This window comes from Pyricularia pennisetigena (assembly GCF_004337985.1).
Source record: "Pyricularia pennisetigena strain Br36 chromosome 4 map unlocalized Pyricularia_pennisetigena_Br36_Scf_6, whole genome shotgun sequence".
NCBI classification, from domain to species: Eukaryota; Fungi; Ascomycota; class Sordariomycetes; order Magnaporthales; family Pyriculariaceae; genus Pyricularia; species Pyricularia pennisetigena.
The window spans coordinates 4077206-4094514 of NW_021940918.1; the positions used below are offsets into that span (position 1 = coordinate 4077206).

A 17309-nucleotide genomic window follows, 5' to 3' on the forward strand; every position below is an offset into this window, starting at 1 on the left:
GGCTAAATTATACTTCAACTGTCGTTCACAGCATATGGACGGATCGCAACGTAGTTCTCGTCCGACTGGACCTAAAGCACAAGATCCGAGTATTTCCGGGATGCTACTTCTACATCTTCCCTAATCTGTGCTCTGGCTTGCACGGATACCCAATGATGCTCTTCGCAAGCGACAGTGACCAGCCTGCTCCGCAACGTAACAGCGAGGCGAAAGGTATGACGTTCCTCATTACCTGCCACGGTAACGGCGATTTGCCACAGACAATTCAAAAAGGGACACACCTTCGTTTGGAAGGACCTTTTGGGCAAGAAGTTCCAGTGCAAAATTTCGAAAATGTAATCCTTACCGCCAAAGGCATGGGTATACTAGGGGTTTTGCCGTATGCATTCCACTTGATATACAGGAGGAAATATGACAACGCAACGATGGGCGATAAGTCGGACAGTTTACTTTTTGCCGATATTACACGCACTGTAACCATTGTTTGGTGGCTAGAATTTGCGGCGCAGGAAAATTGGGTCCAGGACAGATTGAAAACTCTCCAAAGCTTAAGCCGGGCGCACTTCCAAGATGTAGGTACCTAAACCATCGATTCCAGCTTATAACGGCGATATTAACAAGGGTGCTGGACACAAGATAAATCTGGTATGCATCCATCCCAAGAAGTCCGGGTGGCACAATCGTCGATTGAACCAAAGTGAGAACTCGCACGTGCGATTCGCAAAAGAGTTTGATTTTCAAGCTGAACTTCGACTCCAGGCCCGGAAGGCGGGCAGGAGCATGGTTTTAGGTACGTGCTAATAAAAACTTTGAACAGAAAGTATTCGTAGGGGCTAATAAAAGCAGCATGCGGAAATGATCGTTTCGCCGCATCCGTACGCGCAGACGTAGCCCGGAACATCAAATCGACCCCGGGCCTCCATTATATAGAGCTCGAGTATCGGCCGGAAGAGATAAGCAGCTTGACATACGATCGTCCGGAACTGTTTTTTTCCGATGTTTGCAAATGGGCGAACGGCGCTTTTAACAGTGGCCCGTTGAAATTCGGGCATTTGCTTAACCTATTTGCGCTGTTTTTGATAACAAGTGATTTTCGCAACCCAATCATCGTCTGGACGAAATTTAGGGATTCGCTTTGCTATAACCTTCGCCGCTTCTACACCAAGGAAAAGGCCATTAGCATCAACAGTTACATTTTCGACCTTGGTTTGTTCCGCCTCCACCAAGAAATTGAGGACCATGGCATGACATTTGTGGACACCGGGCTACCCACAGCTTGGCAAAAACATTTCCAACCCGAAATGCTGACATATGAGCTGGAAGCGTTTCCGGATGAAAGTAAACTTAGGCGGAAGCAGCGCGAAATATTCAACCAATTTATTTCGAATTATTCCGAAAACGTCCCGATCTCGTGGATTATACGTGGTATGCTTTTTCTTTTTTGCCCGTTGTTACAACAATGCTATTAAAAAGCTAATATTTTGCAGGTCATAGTGGCACCGGGAAAACTTTCCTGCTTAGAGCCATGGCGAAATTTTGCAACGCAAACGGGGGCGTCGCCTTGTGTGTCGCCTCCTCTGGGGTTGCAGCTTTACAATTCCCCGGCGGACGGGCTGCGCATTCCGTTTTCCGCATCCCTTTATCAGTTAGCAAAACATCCGTTTGCTTATTGGAAGGAGACTGCAAAGTGGTTCGACTGCTCAAGAAAAAGGTGGTGATTATCTGGGATGAAATACAAATGCAAAATAGATTTTGCATAGAGGCTGTCGACCGTGCCATGCGGCGCATCCGTAAAAACAATAGGCTTTTCGGAGGGGCTCCTATTGTGTTTGGCGGAGATTTTCTCATGACATTACCAGAGGTAGATCAGGCCGCGTCGGTTGGCTTGGAGTGGGATGAGGTCGGCGAGCCCCCCGCCCATGCCAGCTTAGAAGAATCGTACATCTGGGACAAGTTGGACGAGCATCTCCTGGAAACAAACCAAAGATTGGTCGCCGATGAAAAAAACCGTCGTTTTATTTCTTGGTGGAACGACAATCTTCTTTTGCGAAACGTCGGCTCTTCAGCCTCTCTCCCAAGCGATGTTAATATCTCCGACAATCTAGAGTCATTTGTTAAAAAGATTTATCCAGAAGATATTCTGAACGGCAGAACGGAGCATGACGCTTTTGCCGACCGTTGTATCCTATTGACCACTGAAGAAAGCGCTGCGGCCATTAACTTGACTGCACTCGAGTTGTTACAAATAGAAAACCAGCACAGGTTTTCTTTTCGAGCATTTGACGTACCAGAAGACGAAACACAGCCGGAGACCCTTTCAAGCGCCTTGGACTGCTCCGGCATTCCTCCCGCTCGACTTGACTTGAAGCTAGGGTCTCCCTTGATTTTGTTGGCTAATATTGATCCGGCGAATGGGCTTTGCGCCGGCAGCCGATTGAAGCTTTCACGCTGCACACCAAACGCCTTGGAGGCCATCATTACAACCGGCCGATTTGCTGGTCAGAAATGTTTTATTCCGCGTTTGAAGCTTTATTCACGCAGGAATGAAAGGTGGTGGTCCAATACTGCCCCCACCTCAGGCAAGCCACAGTTTTTACCTTGCAGAATCGCACGTTTCCAGTTTCCCGTGCGATTATGCTTTGCCATGACTGTCGCACAATCACGAGGCCAATCCTTTTCTGTAGTCGGATTTGACTCGCGGGTAGCGCCAACACGTAGCGAGCTGTATGCTGCATTTTCTCGTGTAAAGGACGTGAGAAACCTACATCTTCTAAAAAGGGTGCTATAGCATAGTTTATTGGAAGGAATGCTTAAAACACATAATAATAAATAAAGCACAGAGCCAAACGATTTGAAAGACGCTAAACGATACTGCAATGTAGAAAGCCATCGATATAAAAATATGCTGACAAAATTGACCCCGTTTACTGGCTTTTAATCCCAGTCCCCACGCCAACAAACGTTTCTCCAGAGTCCGGGGGTGTCCACAGGGACGGGGACAGCGTTTCCTGCGTTCCTAAGCTTATGCCTGTCGAAGAAAACAAAACCTGCAAGTTAGGGTAAAATTTTAATGAAAAGGCGAAATGCGGCACGGCCTTTTTTATACGCACCAGCTTTGGCCGATTCCTCCTTAAATCCATTGTCGCTTGCGTTTTCCGTGTTGCCTCTGGCCATAGGATACAGTGGCGCTAAAGGTGGCAAGGGCGCTGTCATTATCGAGGTTTGTAAAATCTTGGGCTTCAACGGCCTGGGGTTGATTCCATCGAACTTTAAACCATGCCTCTGCTTAAATATTTCCAATCTCGTTGTGGATTTGATTATTTTCCTCAAATTTGAAGTGCCTGGGGTGTTTTGACAAAACAGTATTGCTTTGTTTCGGAGCTCCTGGTTGGATCGGGGCAGGCCATCCAGTTTGATCCATATCATGAGTTTCTCTTCGATATCGGCTGTTACACTTTGTTTTTTAGTTGGATTCAGGAACTTGTTTTTATCTCGCAAAACCTTGGAAACGGTGCTGTGTATTAAGATTTTGTCTAGTTAGCAATCACCGAAACTTGTTTGTTTTGCGGTTTTGTACCGGTGAAAGCACACGGTTATACCTTCTTTTTATTCCGAATCTGCCGGCGATTTCGGCTTGCTTTAGTGTTTGGTCGTTCTCATATAGCCGACAAATTTCTCGGCGGGTTTCATCGGTTAACGTTGTGCGCCGCTTTCGCGGAGTGCTAGAAGTCGGGCTTTTAGGAATTTCAAAATAACATCAAGCTGTTAACTGCAGAAGGGACTTCCCCTCCTTAGTTTCCTGCACTTATGCAGAAGCCACCCGCCACAGTAAAAACAGGGCAAAGTCTCCGGCTGCAGGTATTTAACGACAACGGGGAACAGTAAAATTATACCTCACACCTCGACACTGTGCAGGAGGCCGCCGGCCGCCCATACATGTCTTGAGGTCTGGAAAACGGGTGAATAGCAACGCTGATTTGTTAACGACTGGATCAAAGCTACTTTCGGGACCTGTAGTAGCTACTTGCAGGCAGAGTAACCAGCTTAATACCAATACCATCGGATCTCGCTTGGTTCTAAACGTCCGATTACGTCAATCGTCGGCGCCGACGCATTGCAGCGACGACATTCCGTGATCGTATGCCGAACCAAAAAGCTCCATTCGATTATCGTCAAGGAAGCAAAGGCCAAAAAGCCTTCACCCTCTTTGCCCAAATCCTGCAGATCCGCGGATCTAACCCATGCCGTCCTGCAGCCTCGTCGACCTTTCCAGTCTTCCTAGGGTTGAAAACCTCCCTCACATCTTTTAATTTTCGTCCCCTCGCACCGCACGCAAATGCCACGATGCGATAAAAAGCCCACCGCAGGCTGAATTTGGCCACCATATACAGCAGCACACCTGCAGGCACCGCAATAAGCATATGACTTTGGAAGCGGTGTCCGTCAAACCGGGCTCTACTGATCGTAAAAACGCCGTCGGCCGTCTCGCTCAATCGTGAAATTGATGTAACAGCGGCACGGCGCTCGACCAGTTCCTCACGCAGCCGGGCACGATGCCACGATACCGGAGCCTGGCGGGGTAGGGATAGAAATGTGTGCCAGCAGTGGAGGGCGGTGCTTCGGCAGTGGAATTTGATTGCTCGTTTCATTTTTGTGGGTAGCATTGGGTAGTGGGACAACTCTTCAGGGACTCAAGTCGATTTTGGTGTAAAGCAAACGACAAGGTACAAATGGATCAAGTGGTGTTACAGACCGAGTTCCATCCTAGTTGTTTTGTTGTTATGCTTGGGTGGCGGAGCGTTTATTCCGTGTGTTCAGGATTTCTACTCCATCTGTTTATTGGTTGACACCCGTGGCAATTTCTCTTGGCCAACTCATATGAAAAGGAAGTTGAGTCTTGGTTGAAAATCCGATCAACCAGTCGAAGGAGCTTCTCGCCCTACTTGATGTTTTCAACGATGCTAGAAGGCCGCACATCCAACCAATTGATTTCTTCGGCAACAACCCTTGCTCAACGTGGCTTTTTCCAAACGCAAGGGTATGTTTGCTGTCAGGCCTCAACTGGTGGCAACAAATCGGACAATACCGTCCGGACTCGGGAATCCTAAGTTTGGGGCCAGCAAGCATCAAGATCCAATGTGAAACGGGTGTTGAATTAAGCGGCACATCAAGCGACCGAATTCAAGGCTTTTCGAATTCGTTTACTTCAAAAGAACACCATGGACACAAAACTGTTTGTTTGGGCTTAAAATTATCTGAAAATCTTGAACGCATTGGAAATTTCTCAATCCACGTTACTAGAGCCTTATTCGGACCTGTCCGTTAAAGTCAGGCCCAGAAAAGCCATCTCCTTTTAACGCGGTTAGGGCGGTGGGTGACACCAGTGTTGGTTTGGTAATTGAGTGACCTTATCCCTGCGTCCCTGTCCAAATTGCGACACTAGCCAATACCAAGCGTGGCAGTCAAGCCCAGGTATAGTGAGGCATTTCAAGATACCTACCACGAGACCAGGTGAAAGCTCCTTACTTTATTCCTATATGTGCTCTACCAACTGGACTGTTCGTGAGGAGCTCCAAGTACCTACCGTGTCTAGTGCGCTTTTCTGTGCCTGTCTCTATCTCTTTTCTTTTTTTGGGTCTTCCTTCATGTCGAGCGCGACAAACATAATCACAAACATCTATGGGAAATTCCATCTGCCATTATTGCTTTGGCCCATCTAGCTGGATCACCTCATAAGTCCCTTTCGGTTGTCAAAGTTTTACGTGTTTATATTGTTCTCGTTCTGATTTCTTCTTTTCGCCATCCCTTTTCCACTACTTCAAATCCCTATTCTACCTAGTTGTATACCTATCATTTTTCCACGCCACTTTGATCCCTTTGGATATCATGGCGTTCAATATTGACATCCTCCCTCGCATGTCTGAAACAGTCCTTGGGGATGATGTCTTCGCTCGACCATCGAGCAAGCCCTTCGTCTCTACGTCTGCGGGTTTGATTATGTGTATATATAACCCGATTTCCAGTCCATGTAGCCTGGTAGATTGACTCCTGTCATAGCATCCTCCAAATTCGATTTCCTCGCCATCTTCCAGAGCAATGCATATGTGCGGAGTCTTTTTGGCGTGTTTCGGGAAAAAGAAGCCGCGAGGCCAGTTTATCGTTGGTTTGCCTGTTTCTTGTCGTCGTTCCAACGCACTTTGATCCCTCCTATTCATGTTTATTAACGAAAGCCTGGATACAGTCTGCTCCGGCCGACGCCCACAAACCGGAATTTCGCATCCCGGGCTTAAGCGAGGACGAGTTAGTGACCCCCCGTCCCTCAATATTATTACAAATGTTGACAAAGCATCACCTGCCTTATATATAGCTTGCGTTCGCTTCGAGATGTCGCCCACAAACGTCACCTCGCCACTCAGCATTTGCGATTGGAAATAGCAAAGGTGGCGAAGCAGTCTTTGGAGGGTCAGAAATAACTTAGGTTTACGCTTGATGGTTTTCAACCTTTCTTGGATTTTGGATCAGTTCGGCGGGTTGCTGACCGACGCGTTCTGCCTCGTCTTTAATCATTCAGGCATCAGTGGTCAGTGTCCACGTGTTAGCGGTCAAGGAAAGGTTGTTAGGTAGTTAGGGTTTGGTGTTAGCGTTCGGGACTCGGGTTATCTATTCGGAATGTGAACCCAAAAAAGTCACAATACGTAGATTTGAGATATTGGCACTAGATGGGTTGAAAATGGGTGCTGAGCATTGAACAATGGGTGATCAAGAACGTAAACCTCTGATTACTCTTATTTTTAACTTTATTCGAGCTGCAAAGGTATTGTCCGTTCAACAAAAGAGCTGTATCAAAGTTGCACACGATGAATTCTGTGCTGTAATCTGCTGGACGCTACTATCATAGTTCTAGATATGGAGAACAGAATGTCCCGCCATAGCAGACACCAAACTCGAGACCAGACTCCTGAAGAGGCACAAGGCCCGGATCGCTACTTCGATCCAGCGCAGCATAATGGGAGATGGCGTGTCGGACTTCCCCCCAAATCAGCTGAAGGCCAAATTTTTGAATCCAGAGATGAGATCATCGCGTTTTCCCTGCCGACAATGGCCTTGAATACACCCTTCGCAAAGTTTTTCCATGTGTGGGGGACCACTTTTCGCTTGATAGGGTGGCATTTCCTGCCGAACACCTGCCCATTTTTTGAGTCGATAAGATACTCTCTCGACATAGCGGGCTTCGTCGAGCTTCATGATTCCGAGGCTGTTGCATTTTTTGCAATGCTGGTTGTAGACGATGGCATTGTACCGATTATCATCAAATGCAATTATTCGAATCGCCACCTGGCCACTGCCCCAGACTTTGAAACATGCCCGATTGGAACATCTGAACTGGCCAGATATATTTGTGTCGTAATCATTGGTGCATTGACCGTCTTGCTGTGCGTTGTTTTCCCAGGCTGGACAAATGTCCTTGCCGACAGCATCGACGATTTGAGGATGAAGCAACGGAAACATCAGTGACGTTGTGACTTTTTTCTGTTGTCGGCGACCGGTTCTTTTCTTCATATTTGGTAAATAATTAACGGGTACTGAGGCAATTGATACCTGAGCAAAAGATTGATAATAAGCGATCTGATCAAGATGAAAGCGGAGATACCCACAGGCAGAAATATCTCCAGATAACCGTCTTTATAGTCAAGGAAGCGGCGGAACGGCTTGGAGTTTTGGGAAAGAAATGCAAATATCAAATTGAGTTTGGAGGGATGCACTCTTATTTGTACTAGAACCTAAATACTATGATCTTCAGCTAATTTGGTTCGCAGCGAATTGGTTAACATGTATTTGTAAGTGATATAGGTTTGTAAATTATGAAAGTTACAACTTGCAGCATGCAAGCATGGTTGTACAATCTCGTCATCGATTTAATAGCAAACCCTCTGCGAACAAAAACTGGGAAGAGCAAGTGGTGCAACTTGTACAGTTCATTGATCTAAAGGAATCCATTATTGAGGGACATCATGCAAGCCACTGCATGCATCACGGGTTCGTACTATGCGTCGATTACTTGTCGATTTGCTATTCGCCCTGATGCTTGTCACAATGCGTGTGAGCTTGCTGCAGGAAAAGAGATTGTTGTTACATCACAAGCATGTAATTTGCTGCCCTCCTAAGAATATAAGGGGCGCTGATGAGGGGGCGGATTTGGGAGGATGACTTGCTTATTATTGGTTCTGGACACCAAGTACAATCTGTCTACCTCCTGTGGACATTATGTTAAAGCTGACGGAGCAAAAGATCCGAGCAAGAGCGGTAACTGCTTGTCGTTGTGGTATGGTCGACTGCATAATCGGTTGCAAGGCATTAGCTCATATGTGGCAGGACCTGGGAATGCAACGATCAGCACGACTGTTCGAAGGAGCTTTGGCAAACGTACTTGGGAATTATGTGCTCCAACGTCTGTTTGCTCTATTAGGAGAATGACTTTCAAGCCACAAACAAAAAATTCTTGCTACTTCGACTGGGCGAAGACTCGCTGATCCGGTTTACAACGTGGAAGCAGCTAGCTGACCATGTACCTACACACCAGCCTAAAGCGAAATGCGGCTTTCTCCCCATGATTTGATGATTTGTTGTGTCTTTGGCGAGTTTCTCAGCCGATGGCCCTCTAATTTAGCACGAAAAATAACTATTTCGGCATTTTCTGCAACAACACAGCCCTGCCGATCATATAACATACGGCTAAGCCTCTTGGACTTGGAAACTCTGACCTTCTGACGCCGCGGTGGCCAACACATAGTAGCCGGTGGTCCTATTCATGGCCTTTTCGCCAGAACCGATAGCATCGTATCAAATTTGGAGGAGTATGTATTTGTTTACAATCTTGTTCATCGCCGACTACATGTTCAACAGCTGCTTGCTCGGGTTTTATACAAAAACGTTCTTGAAAAAAAAGATAAGGAAAAGCACTTTGAAAAAGCTCGCGGCGGTTAACTCGGAGTAGTGGGAGGATCATGAAGAGCGACATCCGACACGTATCTCGCCGCTGGGCGGAGTCCTCCAATGATGTCACGCATTGTAATACGTTTGCGGCAGTCGCTTTCGGTCATCTCGTGGACAAGTTTGTCCATACCGTCGTGGTCTCGTCCGTCCCCGTCGCCTCGTACCGCATCACATTGGCCGTCACGGTGTGCTTTTCCTTTTCGGCCGCCGGCTGCGTGTAGTAAAGTGTCTGGATCCGATCCAGGGCCCTCTGGGGCAAGCAACCCCCGGGCATTTTTCACCCGTTTCAGCCATTGAACCATGGTTTCCCTCGCTCTGTCGCGGTTTGGACCTTTCGGACCAACGACATGAGAGATTATCCATTCGGCGGTGGTTTCCGGGAGCGGAAGCAGTTTGAATAGAAAAAGTTGCACTACGCCCAGGGCCCAGACGTCGCCAGGGAAGCCTCGGCCGGGATTTGATGCCGCAAGAAACTCGGGTGGTATGTACCAGGGCGTGCCCGCCGCGTAAAAATTGGTCGCCGTATCTGGGCTATCGCTGCTGAGACCAAAGTCGATGAGGACGGCGCCGCGGGTATCGTTGTAGAGAATGTTGCCCGGCTTGACGTCGTAATGGGTAATGCCTTTAGAGTGGACGTAATCCAGAGCTAGGGCTATATCACGCATAATGCGGCCTGCGACGCCCCGCGAGCCTGTAAACAGGTTTTCGGGCCTTTGTCGCCAGGTAGGGTGTGCCAGTGACGGTCCTTCAACGTCCTCCATGTATATTGTGTGAATGCGTGCGTCTGTTCCAAGCAGCTGTACAATGAAACGGGCGCCAGCCGTAGTAGCCATCAGCTTGCTATGTATCCTGGTTTCGCTCTGCCAGACCCTGGCAGCAGCTTTAGCGTCACGCATCCCTTTGCGTACCGTTTTTGCAACCATGTCAACGTTTCCATGACCCGGAAAGGAAAGCTGAACTTTTCTGACTAACGATGACTTGTTTTCCGCCAGTTTTTGGGCATATGTGATGGAATATTCCTCTTGAGGGTGCGATCCTGCGAGTTTCAGGGTTTGCCCAGGTCTAAGGGACACGAGAGGGTGTTCCAGCTGCCGCATCTCAAAGTCGGCAACCGGAACGGTATGCTTTGGCACCAATGCTACCGTGCTGCTGGCCTTCGCACGTTTCGCTGGCAGGGTAGCTGACGCGGATCGTTTCCTGCTCTCCGGCTCGAATCCTTCAGCATCGTCCCTAGCAGGGAGAAAACGCCGTGGGAGAACCAAAAGTGTGGTTGTGCGGCTGACATCGGGCGCGGTGAGGTTCCAGGCGCCAGGTTCCAGCTCCGCGCTCGTCCCTTTGTAGACAATAATATTATCGGGTCCCGGTTCCTTTTTGAGAACGAGCGTGGGTGAAGATTGGCCATTTATCAGCGTGACCTGGTCAGTCTCGGGATCGTAATATATCTCGAAATTCACCTGCGTCGAGCCTTTGCAGTGTATCGACACTTTGCACGCGACATGGAATATGGATTGCGCAACAGCCAAAACTTTTGATACTTCGACGCTTTCTTCCCCGTCCCCGCACACAAACTCCAACCATTGGCTGCAGGAGTCGGTATAGCTCTGATCATTGATACCTAAACCGACGTGCTCCAGATGAAATGCATCTGGGTCTGATGGATGAAAGACCAGCCGGGTCCGGTTGTCTTCCTTGCTCAGTTGCAGCCACCGCAAGCGCTCGGGGACGATCTCGGCCATGACATCTTCGGTGCCTCCAGGGTGAGCAGTGGGCGGGTTCGCGCAGCCCTTGCCTTGATTTTCGCTGGCGATTTGGCCATTGGTAGCTTCGGATCGGTTTACTGTTGCGATAGTTGAGGTCTCCTGGTACCTCGAGTTGCTGGAGGAGAAGGGGTTGGTCAACTGTGTGGAGAAAGCCTGAGACATCGTGGTGGCGAGGAAATGCAAAAATTACAATTTCCCGCGTCTTTGGATCGGACGGAGGAACAGGACGCTGGGGCATCCATATATAGGCACGGCATCGCTCCCACTCCGCCTACATTCTTGTAAGCGCCGTGATTCTTGTTAGCGCCGTGAGGTAGATCTCTAATGAGTGATCGGATGTAGATACTCTCCCCGCTTTACCAGGCTGCAACCCCATTTTGGGCGACCCACCTTTCTTCAATTCCTGGACCACTACAGACCACGCCTCATCCTTGATATTCTTTGGGCAGATTTCCATCCTTCTTTTACAACACCGTATTTGACCTTAATACCATAATGGACGGTCAGCGCCCAACTCAACCCGATCTCGACAATGCACCTCAATGGCGCTGGGACTCGTGGAGAGTCGGACTCGATCCTGAATCGCTTTTCACGACTTTAAGCGAACAATACAACAAGGTCTCTTGCGACATCCAATCCCCCGAAGCGTTCCATCACGACGTATCCTCAATCGTCCTCCAGGCGAGAAATCTCGAAGACTTCCATTATAGACTGTCGAAGCGACGCGAGGAGCGCCTGCGCGAGCTACGAACAGCCTGGACTCGAGTCATCCAAAACTTCTATGGCTGGCGGCCAATTCGACTTGGCCAAGATGAGGACCCAATATATTCGGCTTTCGGAAAAATGGTTGGGAACTTATCCTTCGAGTCTATTATTTGTTATGCCGACGCGCATATACCCGACGACCGCAAATATTCCCCGACCTTGAGCAACTTGGATCCCGAGGCAAAACCGCTATCGCCAGACAGCGGACCTGACGCTGGCCCAGACCAGAAGGTGCTGCAGCGACCCGAAGAGCCCCGGCTGCCGGCGTGGCCGCCAAAGCCAACGACCCGGCCTGCACATGCTTCATTAACATCGCCGCCGGGATACTGCAACCGCAAACCGCTCGAAAAGATCGTGCCACCGAGTTTATTGACACCAGCCGGCGACGATGAGGACGTGACGGTTGAGTCTGCGGCTGCTGGCTCTTCCAAGAGCATACGGAAGCAATCGAGCACGGAGCAGGGAAAGGAGTGGCAACTCAAGCGGGGAAAAAGCCAGGAACTGGAAGCAAAGGAATATAGCACTGCACTTAAGCCAGCGGACATCCTGTCCCCTAGCGGCAGCGGCTGCAGCAATCCAAAACGGCAGCAGCAGAGCATTCAACTGGAGTATGGGCAGGACACTGTTGCAGGCGACGATAAGGGCTCACCGTCAAGGACAATGCTTGCGTCAGCAGTGTTACCACGACGAAAAAGCGCCTATTTGGGGATAACATCGTCACCAACGTTGACCAGCGTTCGGAGTTGCAAAAAGCGGCCGCGCACACCAGAATCACCCGGCAGTGACGATGGGCCGACCTGCAAAAGGAACCGGACGAGAGTCTTCGCCTCGCCGAAGTAACAAGGTACCTTGTCTTCAATACTTGTCGTTCCCCCGTCCGACCATGTTCCTAGCTTGGGGAAAGGCGGGAGGTGTAAAGACTTCAAAGATGTATGGCTGTCGACTATCGATGATACCACGAATAGCACATGGGGTCGCATATATATAGTTATGAATTCCAGGGCGTACTGTTTGTCTTTCAACCTTGTTTTATCTTCCGGGGCACAAAAGCCAACAACCTTTCTAAGGTTTTAAATTTGGGTACACAAATGCTGACCAGTTTACACGTGCAAGGGGGACTCATGATTCTGAATGCCGCGCCAATTTATAACAGAGATACACGCGTTTCTGTTAGTTTGTAAAAGCCCCAGCTGGTCGAACAAGAGCTGCCGTCATGTGTTTTACTCCAATGTGCCCGCTGGTTGGCAGGGATAAAGTTCGACTGTGACAGCCGATTCTGTCCTTTCTTCACCCTCTAAGTACCCTCTATGCACCCCAAAGGCCTCTTGCCGACTCATAAACGGCAGGGAACGAATCCGCGACGTGCGAAGGTTTGTCAACCAATGAGTGACAAACATACTCTCTGGGAATCAAAACACTCGGGAACACGTCCGGCCTCTCTCTCCCTGGGCATTGAGCCCAATCCAGCGGCGAAGACAGGGTCTTGGAAGTGGAATTTTCTGAATTTTTGTGTGCCTCCCGTCATTGTCTGAGTCTCATCGAATCTGCCTGTTTTCAAGTCATAGCAGCTATAGCAGCTATGCAATAGCCAAGGAAGCAATCTTGAGAGGCACGGAGATAGATGAACATACGTGTTGTACATTGGCCATGAACGTTTCTGGGGTCTTATGATACCTATACTAAACGCCGCCACGGTCGAAGCACTCAGCGGCTCCGACGACGCCTCGGACCGACGGCTAATCCGCAAATCGGACTCGCCCGCGACCGTTGTTAAAAACATCCTAAAAATTGCCTCGGCCCTCAGCACTTTTGGTAAGGTTCTGGGTCAGGCTGGCCTTGCGCCGTGGCTGGCGATCCTCTCCTCTGCCGCCTCGATTGGGCTTTTGGCCGCCGGCACGTTTCGTATTTTCACACCCATCGCAAAAGAGATCCAGAGGCTCAAATCCTTAAGGGATGACAGCTTATAAGTGTTACGTCCCCCGCGTCCGGACCGGAGCTGACCGTCTACAGCGAGGCCTTCGCGCACGAGTCCAGAAAGCGAGGTTGGCTTTACACCGCATCTTTGCAGAGGCGCGAGCTGGCACGTTCGCTGTGGAAGTCACTAATATGCCTCCCCATTTTTTTGCCTGGTATTTTAGGGGCGCGAAAAGGGGTTATATCGCTTTGTACGCGCGATTGGCACATCAAGTCACTTCGGCAGACGAAAACTTCCAAAAAATGAGCCAGAGACTCCCGAAGTTCTGGCGCATCGCCAAAGTCATGTCCAAGGGGTCCGGAATCTGGAAATGTCTACGGTTGACATGCGCGAAAATTGCAAACCCCAGTCAGGGGGTTGACATTGAAGTTACCCGGGGCGCGGAGTGGGCTGGGGACAGGGCTACATGTACTCTAATGTCCCAATGTTAGCTGCTCTTTGGCGAGGCTAGTTAATTCTGCATGACCCCGAATTGGGAAATTTTACTGAGAAAACTTCGAGCATTGAAGTCCCCGGGTAAGCGTGCATGTCCCAGCTGCCTGGCCAACAAGACAGGCCCTGAAGACGTTTCTGATATCACTCATGGTCTCAGCTTGCGGGGTGATCATACGAAAGCGTCAACTTTTCCCCAGCAACATTAGCAGTATAAGGAATCAGTTTCCTTGTTCCGGCCCTCCTAGGCCATTCGAACCTTCCAAAAGGCAAAAACGTGCGAGGGAGACTGCTGGAGGACTCACATCTTTCTGGCGTGACACCCGCGCTGTAATCGTTCTACTCGATAAATTCAGCAGACCAATGAGAGCCAATTTGTTGCGTGTCTCGGTCAGTGGCGCGCTTGTGCAGGCTCTTGACGTGCATCTGCAGTGATCAGGACGAAAAGAACAGTGATAGGATTGATTGGAAGCCCCTGCTCTGTGTTGTTTCCATGGGATGTACGGTACCTCCGGACTCCACCCTGCCTTCTACTCGTAGAGCAAGTATCTGTGCTGCCATAAAGCGAACCGTTTCCCGACGCCTTATTACGGCGAAACTTAGCCTTAGACATACATTTGTTGTCTCCTCTACCATGGCGCCCTGCCCTTACCGAATTGTTTATCCGGGTCCTAATAATGGGAAAGTGGCATTCAAACGCGATGAAATGCTCCCTGGCCACTTCATTCGATATGATGTCCAAAATGGAACAAAACAGCGATTGCCAGATTGGTGGCACCTGAGTGAAAGCATGAGTTTTACCGGTAAGCCTTTCTCTCCCGCCAGTCCAAAAAAATGCACAACGCAATCTGACTGATAACAGCACAGGATGGCGTTATTTACAACCGTGGCGACTTTCTAGAAGTAGACACTGGTTCCGCGATTAACTCCATCGCCCTGCTTCTCGAAGTGCGCCAAAAGTATCTGCGGGTTTTTTTGGATGTATCGATCGAGCGACGTGCTGGCAAAACCAAGAACGGAGTGTTCCGGACTTTATAAGTCAAATCATAGTACGCCACACAATGCTCCCGTAAGCCAGTCCAGTTAATAATGTAAAGAATAGTGGATATTATCAACGCATCGTGGGTTGAACCAAAAACGGTAGTCGTACCGAAACCGTCATCATACTACTGCTACAAGAGAGAAAGGTTGATTTTACCTTGCGAAACATACGCCAACACCTTACCACGAAAAAGTCAAAGTGGTACGACTCATGCTAGACTCGATGAAATCAAGACGACGGCGAAAGATGATCGCACACTCGAAAGGGAGCACATGATCTTGAGGAAAGTGATGGCAGACGTTTACTACTCTTGGTTTTATGTGAAATGTTATCTCAGCCATATGATTGCGAGAAAGCTTCGAGAGCAAACACAAAATATATCGCGTACTTGATGGCCTGCAAATGGGTATCCAATCGACTGTTAGAAGTAGACTGATAAGTGTATGGAAATAATGGTCGAGTTTGATTGCAAACCTTCAACCCATAAACCTTGAGAGTAAGAGTGCCACCGGGCTTCAAAAGTTTTGGGTATGTACGTCGCTCCACGTCACTGCTGAGTGAAGTCGTTGAGGGACAAGCTGCATTTGGCAGATATGAGAGTTGCGAACGAAGACCAATTGCTGTTTTTTGCAACATTAGACATCCTGGAAAGCTTGGGCGACCAAGCAGCTGTCGCCACCTTGGTTCCCCTGACTGTGGTGATACAGTTCCCCGGTTCGGCGAAGGGAAAGCTGTATTTCGCCGCCATTTCCTAACATATGCTCGATACTATCGACGGCCAAAATCACTCCCATCTGACAATCTTCTATAAAGAAATGGCGGGACTGGGCCACTTAACGAAACCCGGTCCCTGTATAACAAACGGGTCACTGCAGGCTTTGTGCTAGCCTCGCTGACCTTGACTATTCTCCCTATTATAAAAGTCGTCCGTACCAGACAAAGCCTTCTATCCTTACAACAGCAAAATCAGTAAAACAAATCCGATAAGCAAGATTTCACCACATAAAAAGAAACCCTCAACCAAAATCACTTCGAAAATGGGCCGAAGCGGATATAACTGAGTTTGCCGAAACATGGACGGCGTTCACATCTCAATTAGGTACGAGTGTTTCTAGGCATCAGAAATGCCATTTTGAACAGTCGCTAACTCTTACCAGCAACAGGAGTTTGGAAGCGAGGGCAACGCTTCATTCTGAAATGTAGTACACCAGAATCCTGAGGATCTCCTTAGTGGTTGTGGATGTATAAGTTTTGGCTTACAGTGGTCGACCAGAAGCAGTTCATGGGCTCTTTGTTCCTTAATCGCCGACTATGCTGCTGTTTTTTATGGGTGTTTGCCGCCTGTGCTGGGCTTGTCTGGAAAGATTGGTCTTTGCCAAATGTGAATCTAACTTTCTGGCAAGCTTCGGGAAATACTGGAGGCCGGGTCAATGAAGAGCCCGCCGGGAGAAAATTGTGGCCATGGTCGTGTTGTGTTGTGAGTAGACTTATCGAAATGGACATATCAAGCCCCAGCCGGAATATATATAGAACCACCACATTGTGAGGTTGTGCTAAGCTACTTGATATTAATCATCGCGAAGGTATTTATCGTCTTCGCACAAGCGCCTACGAGGAGAACGTCGCAGCTCGTACTATTGAAGCTACGAACGACGTGGGGAATCTTATAGGGGCAAATTGTTCGAGAATAACGGTGCCTTCACGAGGGATTAAAAGCATGTAGATGCGCAAGTAACCCCCATATTTGGTCGTGGGACCTCTTTGTCAGCCCCTCAGAAACCACAGACCACTGTTGCTAGCAAATCTATGCTAAATGGTTCTTCCTCAAGACACCACCGGTTGTACGGACCGCAAGACTTACGCCCCGGAACGAAAACGCCTTGCGGCAGTTGTGGGTGCTTCTGATCCGGATTTAGACAAGATTAAGCGTTCTAGAGATGCTACGCCAGATATTTGCTGTCAGCGCATCATGTTGAGCTCTTACAAGACGGAAGATGCAAGCTCAACACTACTGTCAGTGTCAGGCTTGTTCACACAATCCTCGGTCGCGACAGCGGGTCAGCCTACACGGAAATGTTCATGTCGTATTTCCGCCTTCGGGGTCGCAGGTTTGACGCCAATTTCGAAGAAAAGCCCTGCGAAGAGGTATATGGCAAAGGAGACACGCCCTAGGCAAAACAAGAGCTAGGGGAGAGTAGCGTCTTGAAAAGTGTCTATGGCCCGCATAAAGATCGGGACGTGTCTGGAGACAGAAGACTTTGGGAAGGACGTTAAATTACGTATGAAGTCAGCACAAACAATCATTTCTACCTCAAGAACCAACCTGCCGTCACCAATGTAG

The 17309-nt window shown here is 48.9% G+C and overlaps 6 protein-coding genes across 6 annotated transcripts; 3 read left to right on the forward strand and 3 right to left on the reverse strand.

Moving 5' to 3' along the window:
* Nucleotides 1-6865: 6865 nt before the first annotated feature.
* On the reverse strand, nt 6866-7560 carry PpBr36_06800 (uncharacterized protein; the record flags this gene model as incomplete). The annotated part of the gene is made up of 2 exons (XM_029893943.1): nt 6866-7184; nt 7213-7560. 2 exons carry the CDS (start codon nt 7558-7560, stop codon nt 6984-6986), a joined length of 549 nt encoding a protein of 182 aa, XP_029746419.1. The 3' UTR covers nt 6866-6983.
* A 656-nt stretch (nt 7561-8216) lies between these two features.
* Nucleotides 8217-8458, reverse strand: PpBr36_06801 (uncharacterized protein; the record flags this gene model as incomplete). Its single annotated transcript, XM_029893944.1, has 2 exons — nt 8217-8333; nt 8429-8458. Coding segments are annotated over 2 exons (147 nt in total), but the record flags the coding sequence as incomplete, so codon positions are not given.
* A 523-nt stretch (nt 8459-8981) lies between these two features.
* Nucleotides 8982-10916, reverse strand: PpBr36_06802 (uncharacterized protein; the record flags this gene model as incomplete). Its single annotated transcript, XM_029893945.1, has 1 exon — nt 8982-10916. The coding sequence occupies one exon, from the start codon at nt 10914-10916 to the stop codon at nt 8982-8984; it is 1935 nt and encodes a 644-aa protein (XP_029746421.1).
* Nucleotides 10917-11249: 333 nt separating this feature from the next.
* PpBr36_06803 (uncharacterized protein) lies at nt 11250-12359 on the forward strand (the record flags this gene model as incomplete). Its single annotated transcript, XM_029893946.1, has 1 exon — nt 11250-12359. The coding sequence occupies one exon, from the start codon at nt 11250-11252 to the stop codon at nt 12357-12359; it is 1110 nt and encodes a 369-aa protein (XP_029746422.1).
* Nucleotides 12360-14560: 2201 nt separating this feature from the next.
* Nucleotides 14561-15360, forward strand: PpBr36_06804 (uncharacterized protein; the record flags this gene model as incomplete). Its single annotated transcript, XM_029893947.1, has 3 exons — nt 14561-14729; nt 14789-14948; nt 15024-15360. The coding sequence occupies 3 exons, from the start codon at nt 14561-14563 to the stop codon at nt 15358-15360; spliced, it is 666 nt and encodes a 221-aa protein (XP_029746417.1).
* Nucleotides 15361-16179: 819 nt separating this feature from the next.
* Nucleotides 16180-16691, forward strand: PpBr36_06805 (uncharacterized protein; the record flags this gene model as incomplete). The annotated part of the gene is made up of 2 exons (XM_029893948.1): nt 16180-16445; nt 16527-16691. The coding sequence occupies exons 1-2, from the start codon at nt 16209-16211 to the stop codon at nt 16689-16691; spliced, it is 402 nt and encodes a 133-aa protein (XP_029746418.1). The 5' UTR covers nt 16180-16208.
* Between the last annotated feature and the right edge of the window lie 618 nt (nt 16692-17309).